The following is a 13,554-nucleotide window of genomic DNA, read 5'->3' on the forward strand; positions in this document are numbered from 1 at the left end:
AGTGTACTGCAAGGCGAATGAAGTGCCAGATGACAGGAAAGCGCTGGTATTGTTGAATTCAATGGGTGCAAAAACGTATGGCTTACTGCGAAACCTAGTAACCCCAGAGAAGCCAGTGGAAAAGGATTTTGAAAACAGTGTCAATCCAACAGGACCACTTAGACCCCACACCGCTGCTGATAGCAGGAAGATTTAAGTTTCACAAAAGGAACCAGCATGAAGATGAAAGTAATGCTGAGTATTTAACGGAACTGCGCAAGCTATCGAAACACTGCCAGTTTGGAACGGGACTAGCAGACACTTTAAGGGACAAGTTTGTATGTGGGCTTCAAAGTGAAGGAACCCAGAAATGGCTTCTATCAGAAAAGGATCTTACGCTGGACAAGGCTTTCAGCATGGCAGTATCACACGAAGTAGCAGCACGGGGCGCGGCAGAGATACAACGGAGACCGCAAGAATATGGCACAAATGAAATGTCATACGGAACAGTGAAGTGCTTTCACTGTGGCAGAACAACACACGACCATAAGGATTGCTGGTTCAAGGACAAAGTGTGCAGACAGTGTGGAAAAGTAGGACACATAGCAAGAGTCTGCAGGTCGGCAAAGAAAACCAACAGCAAGAAATCTCCACAGGAGAAGTACAAGAAGGTACATAAGGTGACGGAGAGTAGTTCAGACGAACAGAAAAGTGATACAGACTCCGGAAGCAAGGAGCTGGGTTGTCTGAAACTACATAATGTGATCAAAACGGAGGATCACCAAACTATCTGGGTCACGCTCAAGATAGCAGGAGTCCAAGTGAAAATGGAATTGGACACAGGATCAGCCCTAACAGTCATAAACCGAAGAGACTACAAGCGGCTATTCTCACATATACCCTTGAGAGATACAAAGACTGTCTTGAAGACGTACACGGGGCAAAAAGTCTACCCCAAAAGAAAAATAAGGGTGAACGTTATATATAACGGCAAGGAAACACCAAAAATGGACCTATATGTATTGCCAGATGGAGGACCACCACTAATAGGACGTGAATGGATCCGGAAGATACAGCTAGATTGGCATTCCATACAAGCACTGACTGTAGATGCCAAAAAGGATGACGACGTCACACCTGGATGACTGTCAAAAAAGCTAACTGACACACAAGTGTTCCAGCAGGGACTCGGAACACTGAAAGGCATAACAGCGACGATCAAAATAGAAGAAAATGCAAGCCCAAAGTTTTTTTTTTTTTTTTTTTTTTTTTTAAGGCCAGACCGGTACCTTATGCGATCCGTCCAGCCGTCGAAGCAGAGCTGGAAGGTTTGGAACATTCAGGAGTACTGTTCAAAGTGGACTGGAGCGAGTGGGCTACACCCATCGTTCCTGTAATGAAGAGGTCGTTGAGTAATACGCCTGGGGAACCAAAGAAGGTTCGCATCTGTGGGGACTTTAAGGTGACAGTGAACCCAGTCCTTCACACTGTACAATATCCGCTTCCGCGGATTGAAGATATTTTCGCCTCGCTATCTGGAGGGAAACGCTTCACGAAGATTGATCTGGCCCAGGCATATCTGCAAATGGAGGTAGAAGAAGCCTCGAAACAGTACCTCACGATCAACACTCAAAGGTCTCTACCAATACAACCGGCTGGTGTTCGGGGTAGCATCAGCTCCGGCTATTTGGCAAAGGGCAATGGATCAAGTCCTGCAAGGGATTCCAGGGACCCAGTGTTATTTGGACGACATCCTGGTCACGGGCGAAAATGACAGTGATCACCTCGCCAACCTGGAGCAGGTGCTCACTAGATTGAAGGAATATGGGCTCCGAGCTAATCGCCACAAATGCGAGTTTTTCCAGAAGCAGATCTCGTATTGTGGCCATGTTATTGATAGAGGGGTTATACAAGTCCCCTGAAAAGATTGAGGCAGTAGTCAAGGCTCCGGCACCGGAAAATGTGTCACAACTGAGGTCGTTCCTCGGGCTGGTGAACTACTGCAAACGGGGGTACCATGGAAGTGGAATGACGAATGTAAACGAGCTTTCCAGAAGAGCAAAGAATTGATCACATCAAAAGAGGTGTTGGCTCATTTCAACCCAGCACTACCAATTCGGTTGGCGTGTGATGCATCACCCTATGGCATTGGAGCGGTGCTGTCGCACAAATTCCCGGACGGCTCGGAGAGGCCAGTAGCCTTTGCGTCTCGGTCACTAACCTCAGCCGAGCGTAACTACGCCCAGATTGACAGGGAGGCCCTCAGCCTAGTGTGGGGAGTGAAAAAGTTCAACCACTATCTGCATGGGCAGAAGTTCACCTTGCTGACTGACCACCAACCACTTGTCTCCATCTTTAATCCAAAGAAGGGCATTCTGGTGATGACTGCGCAACGGCTACAAAGATGGTCCCTTTTTCTAGGGGCGCACCAATATGAAATCGAGTATAAGGGCACGAAACAGCATGGAAACACTGATGGGCTATCACGCCAGCCACTGCCTACTGCAGAGGAAGCACCAGCAGTGGATCCTGTCGAAATATTTCATTCGACTATAATTGAATGCTTGCCAGTAACTAACGCTGGTATAGAGAAGGAGACCCGAAATGACCCGACACTGTCTCGAATATATGATTTGACGGTGAAGGGATGGCCAGCACATGGCGACTCACTGTTGCCAGCATTCTCACCCAGAAGAGAACAGCTGTCAGTATGTCAGGGGACCTTGATGTGTGGATCCCAAGTGGTAATTCCATCCAAGTTAAGGGAGAGAGTGCTCAATGAGCTTCACGAAGGTCATCTGGGAGGGGTGAAAATGAAAAGCCTTGCTAGGGCTTATGTGTGGTGGCCGGGGATCGATCAGCAAATCGAGGACCTGACAAAGAGCTGCTCAGGATGCCAGAAGGTCCAAAATGCACCACCACATGCCCCTCTACACCCATGGCAACGGGTGCATATTGATTTTGCTGGTTCAGTCATGGACTCAATGTTTTTAATAGCCGTGGATGCGCACTCGAAATGGCCTGAGGTGATCAAAATGTCCTCCACCACCACGGAGAAAACTATTGCAGTCCTACGGACCATTTTTGCCAGGAACGGCTTGCCAGAGCAGATTTGCTCTGATAACGGACCACAGTTTGTGTCCGAAGAGTTTCGAAGATTTATGAAAAGGAATGAGGTAAGGCATTACACATCCGCCCCGTATCATCCAGCCACAAATGGATTGGCTGAGAGGTTCGTACAAACCTTTAAAAAAAGCAGTAAAGGCCATGTGCAATGACGACATTCCACTGCAGCATAAGGTGGACAATTTCCTGTTAGCCTACAGAAATGCGACACATGCAGTCACCAACCAGACCCCGGCCATGATGTTCTTTAACCGAAGGTTGAGATCTCGTCTGGATTTGCTCAGACCAAATGTACAAAGAGATGTTGAGAATAAGCAATTCCAGCACATCAATGAGAAGCCGACAAGGAGCTTCAATGTAGGGCAACCAGTCTTGGCCCGCGACTACCGAACAGAGAAATGGCAACCAGGAACGATATGCACACGGCAGGGGCCACTAATGTACACAGTGGATGTTGGGGAGAACATTGTGAGATGCCATGTTGACTAGATCCTAGAGTCACAGGAACGAGTCAACCCCATGTCTCGCCCATACGTACCTGGTGATGAACCCAACGTACAGGTAGCATCTACCCCAGAAACAGTAGCATCGGAAGCGGCTGAACCAACCGACGACAGGGGGTCAGAATCGCCTCCGCACCAAGAGCAAGACACTCGGGAAAGGCGCTATCCAGAAAGGATCAGGAAGCCTCCCCAAAGACTGAATTTATAAATAGACTATTTTCAGTTAATGTTGCATGTTAAAAGTGTTAATTGTAATTAGTTTGATATTTAATTGTTAAATGAGTGTTATGGTACTGTTAATCTAAAAGGGGAGGAATTGTAATGTATGTACCTTTAAGGGGAGAACTACCTTTTACAGCTCCTGTATACTGTAGTACCGGCAGTGACCACACCTGTATATAAACCCTGAGTAGGGATCTGTACAGTTAGTTCTAGAGAACCCCTCATTCAGTAAACATCTGTTGATTGTTCCCTGCAGTCTGTTGTCTGATTATTGAAGGACACAACATCAAGATACACGGATCTAACAGTACCAACCTTTCATTCTCACTGCTGCTGCCTGTTTGAGAGCTTCTTTGTACCATCCATTTTTCTTTCAAATTCTCTGCGCTTGCAGGTCTATTCGGTGTTCTTCCAGCTTGACTCTGTCCCAGTGCAAAACTGACAACATCAGGATTGTAAGATGAAAGGGCATCATTCTCATCCCTAAAGTAAAGAAAGTGCATCCATCATGACTCAGGCACAGAAAGCAGCTAACCTATTATCCAAAGATTTATGAATGACTACGGTAATAAGTAAGGAACAAGGCTTAATCTCATCTCTACTTTTCCACACTTTTTCTCCATCTGTGGGAAATTCAACCTTTTGGGAGTCTCAAACCCTTTTAAGCATTACAACAGATGTCAATTTGGAAATAATTTCAGTGTTGCAGTACCACATCCCACAGCATAGCCTGAACAGATATTTAAACCTAAACTACTTGGATAGTCAGAACCTAACATACTAATAGCTGCTAATACAAAAGCAAAATACTGCTGGAAATCTGAAATAAAAACAGAAAATGCTGAAAATACTCAGCAGGTCAGGCAGCATCTGTAGAGAGAGAAACAGAGTTAACGCTTCAGGTCAATGACGAAGGGTCATCGATCTGAAACGTTAACTCTGTTTTTCTTATAGGGTGAAAGGGAGTTCATCAAAGTAGAGTTTTATGAATAATTAGCAAGATTAAAGCTAAACATGGTGAATGTTGAAGTTAGGGTTAACAGTACTAAGATCACATTAAGAAATGTAGAAAGTGTAGTAAGGATGTAAAAAAGGAAGATTAGATGGGCTAAAAGGAAATATGAAAAAACAAATAAATAATATAAAAGGAAATAGTAAGCAGGTGAAAGTAAAAGAATAGTTAGAGAGTGTAGGACCATTCAGAGATGAAAGAGACCGTCTAATTGTGGAGGATGACGGTATGGCAGAGATATTAAAGGAATATTTTGCATTGGCCTTTACAAATGATAATGGAAGTGAGAACATAAATGTCCTAGAGGAGGCTATGAAACAATTGATAGATCAAACTATTGAAAAGGAATTGGTTCTAATAAAAAACTGAACTGAAGGTGGATAAATCATTGGGCCCTCAGGACATGCACCCTCGGCTGTTGAATAAAGACAAGAGAAGATAGCAGAGGCTCTGGCCACAAGTTTTCAAATATGCAAATTGAGCCACAAGACTGGAGAGTAGCTGATTTAACATTTTTGTTTAAAACAGAGAGAAGATGAACCGAGTAACTATTCACCAGATAGTCCATCATCAGTTGTAGGAAAACAAAAGTAGCAAGCATGGATTAATCAAGGGCAGCCAGCATAGATTTGTTAAAGACATGTTTTGTTTGACAAACTTGAGAGCTTTAGGAAGAAATGACTGTTGAACAGATAAATGAAATGTAGTAGATACAGTGTATATGGATTTTCAGAAGATATTTGATGAGGTGTCTCACTGGAGATTTGTTAGAAAAATTCAGGCATATGATAGAAGAGAAAAAGTAGCAGTATGGATTAAAAATTAGTTGTCCAAAAGTAAAAACAGTTGGAGTAAATGGGTGTTTCACTAAACTGGAGAATGGTTGGAATTTGTGTACCTAGGGTTGCCAACCCTCCCTGATTGTCTCGGAGTCTTCCAGAGTGCCCAGGAGTCTCCCGGAATGGGGCTTGAATCTCCCGAGCACTGCAGCTAGCAGCACGAGAGAATTGTGAACTTTAAATTTAAATCTCCAGAAATACCTCCAACCAGAGTTGGCAGCCCTAGGTCTACCCAGGAATCAATGCTAGTGCTGCAAACGTGTATCGTTCTAAACAACATGGAGGGATAATGACCCACAGTCACAGGGTATTTCTTAAAAGAAATGCAGGCTTTCTGGCTGCAGTAATGTTCACAAGGTATGAACTTTAGGAAAAGTATAATAGGAAGTCTAAGGAGCTAATTGAGTTAAATGACTGCAGTTTCACATCACCATTGTTCCTCCTTCGATATCAATGAAGACAGCCAGAATATCATCTAACTTTTTGTAGTGAGTTCTTCGATGACCGATGAAACCTATTTTTACTCGGAATGAGCATCCACAGATTGAACAGTGGATCCCGGATACACCATGTTGGGAATATTGATTTTTTAAATGAGACTTCCTCAGCTGGCATTTACATTCAGCATCAGCAACGAGACAGTTCTCATAGTAGGAGGTGCCTTCATGGATGGTTTGTCGACATGCTTTCTTATCTTGAGCAAGTTGTTCCTGTTGTGTATGTACCTTTAAGAGAGAACTGATTTTATACTGTAGTACCGGCAGTGACCACACCTGTATATAAAGCCATAGCAGGCTTCTGTACTTTCAGTTTAAGCTTACCCTCTGTTCAGTAAATACCTGTTATTATTGTTCTCCTGCAGTCTGTGTATTATTGATACGCGGACACTACACTGGCGACGAGCAGGTTTGAACTCACCTGCAGTACTGCATCACCTCACGGGGATCTTTCCCTGAAAAGAAGCTTCTTGGAGGCAAAGTCAGAGCAACGGGCGTCGACCGCGGGCAACCGCCCAGTGATCCATCGGAGTTCGGAGAATTGCAGGGGAGGCTGTGGAGAGCTGGGCTTGGGTCCCCAGTCAAGGTGTTCCAGCAAATCGTGCTGGTAGCAGGTAGTGCGCTGACCCTTCCGGACTGCGGCGGGCTCAAGCTCGATCGAGCGGCTCTGCAAAAAGGAGCCGTGCAGCGTCGTCGGGAGGAAGAGAGAGAGAGGGTGGAGCGCACAGGGCGCGGTCGGTGCTCAAGAACCGGGCAGCATAGAGAAAATAAAACGAGGGGAAGGAAAAGTGAGACGCACCGAAGCCGCGGGTCGCCGCCATTACCCTGTAGAACGCTAGGAGCAGCGTTGGCAGCAAGGGTAAGAAGGAAAAGCGCGAGAAGCGCCATTTTATTCCATTGGGGAAGAAGGAAAAGCGCGGGAGGCGCCATTTTAATCCATTGGGGAAGAAGAAAAAGCGCTGGAGGCGCCATTTTAAACCACCCAAGATGCTGAAGAGTGGCAGTATCACTGCTTTCGACAACGAGGTAGAAGACTGGACCACGTATGTGGAAAGAATTGAAGTGTACTGCAAGGCAAATGAGGTGGCCGATGGAAAGAAGGCGTCGGTATTATTAAATTTGATGGGCGCGAGAACGTACGGCCTATTGCGGAATTTAATTACCCCAGCTAAACCAATGGAGAAAAGTTTTGAAGAGATTGTTAATATCTTACAGGAACACCTAAACCATACACCGCTGCTGATAGCAGAAAGATTCAAGTTCCATAAAAGAAACCAGCACAAAGATGAGAGCAATGCTGACTATCTTACGGAACTACGCAAGTTATCGAAGCACTGCCAGTTCGGAGCAGGACTGGTATAGGTAAAAAACGGGATGAGGTCCTAAAAGCAGAATATAGGGAGTTAGGAGGTAAATTAAAAAATAGGACCTCGAAGGTAGTAATCTCAGGATTGCTACCAGTGCCACGTGCTAGTCAGAGTAGAAATAGGAGGATATTTCAAATGAATACGTGGCTAGAGGAATGGTGCAAGGAGGAGGGATTCAAATTCCTTGGACATTGGAACCGGTTCTGGGAGAGGTGGGACCAGTACAAACGGGACAGTTTGCACCTGGGCAGGGCCGGGACCGATGTCCTAGGGGGAGTGTTTGCTAGTGCTGTTCGGGGGGGTTTAAACTAAAATGGCAGGGGGTTGGGAACCTGAGCATGGAGACAGAGGAAAGGAAAACAGGGATAAAAGCAAAAGACAGGAAGGAGAAAAACAAAAGTGGCAGTCAGAGAAATCAACAGTTTAAATCAAACGTGGCCACAGTAAATAATAATTCTAATAGGTCTAAGAGCATTAAAAAAACAAGCCTGAAGGCTTTGTGTCTTAATGTGAGGAGCATTTGTAATAAGGTGGATGAATTGGCTGCGCAAATAGAAGTAAACAAATATGATTTGGTTGGGATTACGGAAACGTGGCTCAAGGATGGCCAAGACTAGGAACTCAACATCCAGGGGTATTCGATATTCAGGAAAGATAGGCAAAAAGGAAAGGGAGGTGGGGTAGCATTACTGGTTAAAGAAGGGATTAATACAATTGTAATGAAGGATATTAGCTCTGATGACGTGGAATCTGTATGGGTAGAATTGAGAAATACTAAGGGGAAAAAAACATTAGTGGGAGTGGAATATAGACCTCCAAACAGTAAGGCAGAGGTTGGGGATGGCATTAAAAGGGAAATTAAAGTAGCGTGCAATAAGGGCACAGCAGTCATCATGGGTGACTTTAATCTACATATAGATTGGGCCAACCAAATTAGTAACAATACTGTGGAGGAGGAATTCCTGGAGTGTTTACGGGATGGTTTCCTGGAACAATATGTCGAGGAACCAACCAGAGATCAGGCCATCTTAGACTAGGGATTATGTAACGAGAAAGGATTAATTAGCAATCTTGTTGTACGAGGCCCCTTGGGTCGGAGCGATCATAATATGATCGAATTCTTCATTAAGATGGAGAATGAAGTAGTTGACTCAGAAACAAGGGTCCTCAATTTAAATAAAGGAAACTACGATGGTCTGAGGAGCGAGTTGGGTAGGATTGATTGGGGAATGGCACTCGGGGAAAGGGTTGACAGTGGATAGACAATGGCAAACATTCAAAGACCGAATGGATGAGCTACAGAATTTGTTCATCCCAGTTTGGCATAAAAATAAAACAAAAAAGGTGACTCGACCGTGGCTAACAAGGGAAATTAGGGATAGCATAAGATCCAAGGAGAGGACATATAAATTGGCTAGAAAAAGCAATAATTCTGAGGATTGGGAGCAGTTTAGGAGTCAACAAAGGAGGACAAAGGGATTAATTAAGAGAGGGAAAATAGAATATGAGAGTAAGCTTGCAGGGAACATAAAAAATGACAAAGCTTTTATAGATGTGTGAAGAGAAAAAGATTGGTGAAGTCAAGCGTAGGTCCCTTACAGTCAGAATCAGGGGAATTTATAATGGGAAACAAGGAAATGGCAGACCAACTAAATACATACTTTGGTTCTGTCTTCACAAAGGAGGACACAAATAACCTCCCAGAGATGTCGGGGAACATAGGGTCTGATGAAAGGGAGGAACTGAAAGAAATCAGTATTTGTAGGGAAATGGTGTTAGGAAAATTGATGGGACTGAAGGCTGATAAATCCCCAGGGCCTGATGGTCTACATCCCAGGGCAGCACGGTGGCATAGTGGTTAGCACTGTTGCCTCACAGCGCCAGGGACCCGGGTTCGAATCCGGCCTCGGGCGACTGTCTGTGTGGAGTTTGCACATTCTCCCCGTGTTTGCGTGGGTTTCCTCCGGGTGCTCCGGTTTCCTCCCACAGTCCAAAGATGTGCGGGTTAGGTTGATTGGCCATGATAAATTGACCCTTAGTGTTAGGGGATTAAATACGTGGGGTTACGGGGATAGGGTGGGATATGTGTTGGTGTAGGGGTTACGGGGATCGGGTGGGATATGTGTCGGTGCAGGCTCGATGGGCCGAAATGGCCTCTATCTGCACTGTGGGGTTTCTGTGATTCTGTGATCTGTGATACTTAAGGAAGTGGCCCTAGAGATAGTAGATGCATTGCTGGTCATCTTCCAGAACTCGATAGACTCTGGAACGGTACCCATGGATTGGAGGGTAGCTAATGTTACCCCACTATTCAAAAAAGGTGGTAGAGAAAAAGTGGGGAATTATAGACCGGTAAGCCTGACATCGGTAGTGGGGAAAATGCTGGAGTCTATTATAAAAGATGTAATAGCAGAGCACTTGGAAAGCAGGGACAGGATCGGAAACGTCAACATGGATTTACAAAAGGTAAATCATGCTTGACTAATCTACTGGAATTTTTTGAGGATGTAACTGGTAAAATAGATAAGGGAGAACCAGTGGATGTGGTGTATTTGGACTTTCAGAAGGCTTTCAATAAGGTCCCACATAAGAGATTAGCGTGCAAAATTAAGGCACATGGGATTGGGGGCAAGGTATTGACTTGGATAGAACTGGTTGGCGGACAGAAAGCAAAGAGTTGGAATAAACGGGTCGTTTTCCGAGTGGCAGGCAGTGACTAGTGGGGTACCGCAAGGATCGGTCCTAGGACCCCAGCTTTTCACAATATATATTAATGATCTGGACGAGGGAATTGGATGTAATATCTCCAAATTTGCAGACGACACAAAGCTGGGTGGGAGGGTAAGCTGTGAGGAGGATGTCGTGAAACTCCAGTACGATTTGGACAGGTTGGGTGATTGGGCAGAAACATGGCAAATGCACTATAATGTGGATAAATGTGAGGTTATCCACTTTGGTGGCAAAAACAGGAAGGCAGGTTATTATTTGAATGGCAATAGATTGGGAGAAGGGGAAGTGCAAAGAGACCTGGGTGTTATTGTGCACCAGTCGCTGAAGGTAAGCATGCAGGTGCAGCAGGCGGTTAAGAAGGCAAATGGTATGCTGGCCTTCGTAGCAAGACGGTTCAAGTACAGGAACAAGGATGTCTTGCTACAGTTGTACAGGGCCTTGGTGAGACCGCACCTTGAGTATTGTGTGCAGTTTTGGTCACCTTACCTGAGGAAGGACGTTCTTGCCATGGAGGGAGTGCAGCGAAGATTCACCAGGCTGATACGTGGGATGGCAGGAATGACGTATGACGAGAGATTGTGTCGATTGGGCTTATACTCACTGGAGTTTAGAAGATTGAGAGGGGATCTCATCGAAACCGATAAAATTCTGTCAGGTCTGGACAGACTAGATGCAGGAAAGATGTTTTGGATGGCCGGGGAGTCCAGAACCAGGGGTCATAGTCTAAGGATAAGGGGTAAGCCATTTAGGACTGAAATGAGGAGGAACTTCTTCACCCAAAGAGTGGTGAACCTGTGGAATTCTCTGCCACAGAGGGCGGTGGAGGCCAGTTCATTAAATATATTCAAGAAAGAGTTGGATATATTTCTTGAGGCTAAAGGGATCAAGGGATATGGGGAGAAGGCAGGGACAGGGTACTGAATTTGGATGATCAGCCATGATCTCATTGAATGGCGGAGCAGGCTCGAAGGGCCGAATGGCCTACTCCTGCTTCTATCTTCTATGTCTATGACTGGCAGGCACCTTAAGGGATAACTTTGTCTGCGGGCTCCAGAGTGAAGGAACCCAGAAACGACTACTTTCGGAAAAGGACCGGACGCTAGAACAGGCTTTCAGCGTGGCAGTATCCTACGAAGCAGCAGCACGGGGAGCTGCGGAAATACAACAGAAACCACAAGAATACAGCGCTAACAAAATGGCATATGGAGCAAAAAAGTGCTATCGCTGCGGCAGAACAACCCATGATCAGAATGACTGCTGGTTTAAGGACAAAGTATGCAGGCAATGTGGGAAAATGGGACACATAGCAAGAGTCTGCAGGTCGGGAAAGAAAACCAACACTAAAAGAACTACTAAGGAAAAGTACATGAAAGTAAAAAAAATGACAGACAGTAGTTCAGAAGATCAGGAGAGTGATAATGACTCCGGGAGCAGGAGACTAAGTTGTCTAAAGTTACACAACGTGATCGCAAAGGAGGATCACCGAACCATTTGGGTCACCCTCATGATAGCAGGGTCCCAAGTAAAGATGGAATTGGACACAGGATCATCCCTAACTGTCATGAATCGATGAGACTATGAGCGGCTATTCTCACACATACCCTTGAAGGACACGTCCATTGTACTGAAGACATACACGGGGCAAAAAGTCTACCCCAGAGGAAAAATAAGGGTGCCAGTTAAATACAACGGCAAGGAAACACAGAAACTGTATCTATATATACTACAAGATGGAGGACCACCATTATTGGGACGTGAATGGATCCGAAAAATACAATTGGATTGGCATTCCATTCAGGCGCTAACAAGGATGACGACGTCACACCTGGATGACTGTCAAAAATTCTAACTGACACGAAAGAGGTGTTCCAACAAGGACTTGGGACTCTAAAAGGAGTAAAGGCAACAATAAAAATCGAAGATAACGCAAACCCAAAATGTTTTAAGGCCAGACCGGTACCGCACGCGATCCGCCCAGCCGTTGACGCAGAGCTGGAGAGTCTGGAGCGTTCGGGTGTGCTGTCCAAGGTGGACTGGAGCGAGTGGGCCACACCCATCGTTCCTGTAATGAAGAAATCATTGAGCAGCACGCCTGGGGAGCCGAAGAAGGTTCGCATCTGTGGGGACTTCAAGGTAACTGTGAACCCAGTCCTGCACACAGTACAATATCCACTTCCACAGATAGAAGATATTTTCGCCTCACTATCTGGAGGGAAACGCTTTACGAAGATTGATCTGGCCCAAGCGTATCTACAAATGGAGGTGGAAGAAGCATCTAGGAAACAGCTCACGATAAACACTCACAAAGGTCTTTACCAGTACAACCGACTGGTATTCGGGGTAGCATCAGCCCCGGCTATTTGGCAGAGGGCGATGGAACAAGTCCTGCAAGGGATCCCGGGGACCCAGTGTTATTTGGACGACATCCTGGTTACGGGCGAAAATGACAGTGAACACCTTGCCAACCTGGAGCAGGTGCTCACTAGATTACAAGAATATGGGCTACGAGCCAACCGCCCCAAATGCGAGTTCTTCAGGAGAGAAATCTCGTATTGTGGCCACATGATTGATGAAGAAGGGTTGCATAAGTCCCCAGACAAGATTGAGGCAGTAGTCAAGGCTCCAGCACCGGAAAATGTGTCGCAACTGAGGTCGTTCCTCGGGTTGGTGAACTACTACCATAAGTTCTTGCCGAATTTATCTACAATTCCGCACCCACTGAATGCCCTGCTGCAAACTGGAGTAACATGGAAATGGAGTGATGAGTGTAAGCGTGCCTTTCAGAAATGTAAATGCCTAATCACTTCAAAAATAGTATTGGCCCACTACAATCCAACACTACCGATTCGGTTGGCATGTGATCCGTCTCCCTACGGCATTGGAGCGGTGCTGTCACACAAATTCCTTGACGGTTCAGAGAGGCCAACAGTCTTTGCGTCGCGCTCGTTAACCTCAGCCGAGCGTAACTACGCCCAGATTGACAGGGAGGCCCTCAGCCTGGTGTGGGGGGTGAAGAAGTTTAATCACTATCTGCACGGGCAGAAATTCACCCTACTGACTGATCATCAGCCTCTGGTCTCCATTTTTAACCCAAAGAAGGGCGTTCCGGTGATGACGGCGCAACGGCTGCAAAGATGGTCACTTTTTCTAGGGGCACATCAGTACGACATAGAGTACAAGGGTACGAAACAGCATGGAAACGCTGATGGGCTGTCGCGCCTACCGTTGCCTACGGTGGAGGAAGCACCTGCAGTGGACCCTGTTGAGATATTCCATTCG

The 13,554-nt window shown here is 45.8% G+C and overlaps 1 protein-coding gene across 1 annotated transcript in view; it reads right to left on the reverse strand.

The window, feature by feature from the left end:
- The window catches only part of ccdc24 (coiled-coil domain containing 24), a 144,570-nt gene that overhangs the window by 72,639 nt on the left and 58,377 nt on the right, over nt 1-13,554 (reverse strand). Inside the window, exon 4 of the mRNA XM_085983105.1 lies at nt 4,146-4,313. Within this exon, the coding sequence (XP_085839231.1) occupies nt 4,146-4,313 (168 nt within the window). The remainder of the gene's footprint in view (nt 1-4,145; nt 4,314-13,554) is intronic.

This window comes from Somniosus microcephalus, chromosome 3, assembly GCF_052327205.1.
Source record: "Somniosus microcephalus isolate GS21.2 chromosome 3, FLI_Smic_1.0, whole genome shotgun sequence".
NCBI classification, from domain to species: Eukaryota; Metazoa; Chordata; class Chondrichthyes; order Squaliformes; family Somniosidae; genus Somniosus; species Somniosus microcephalus.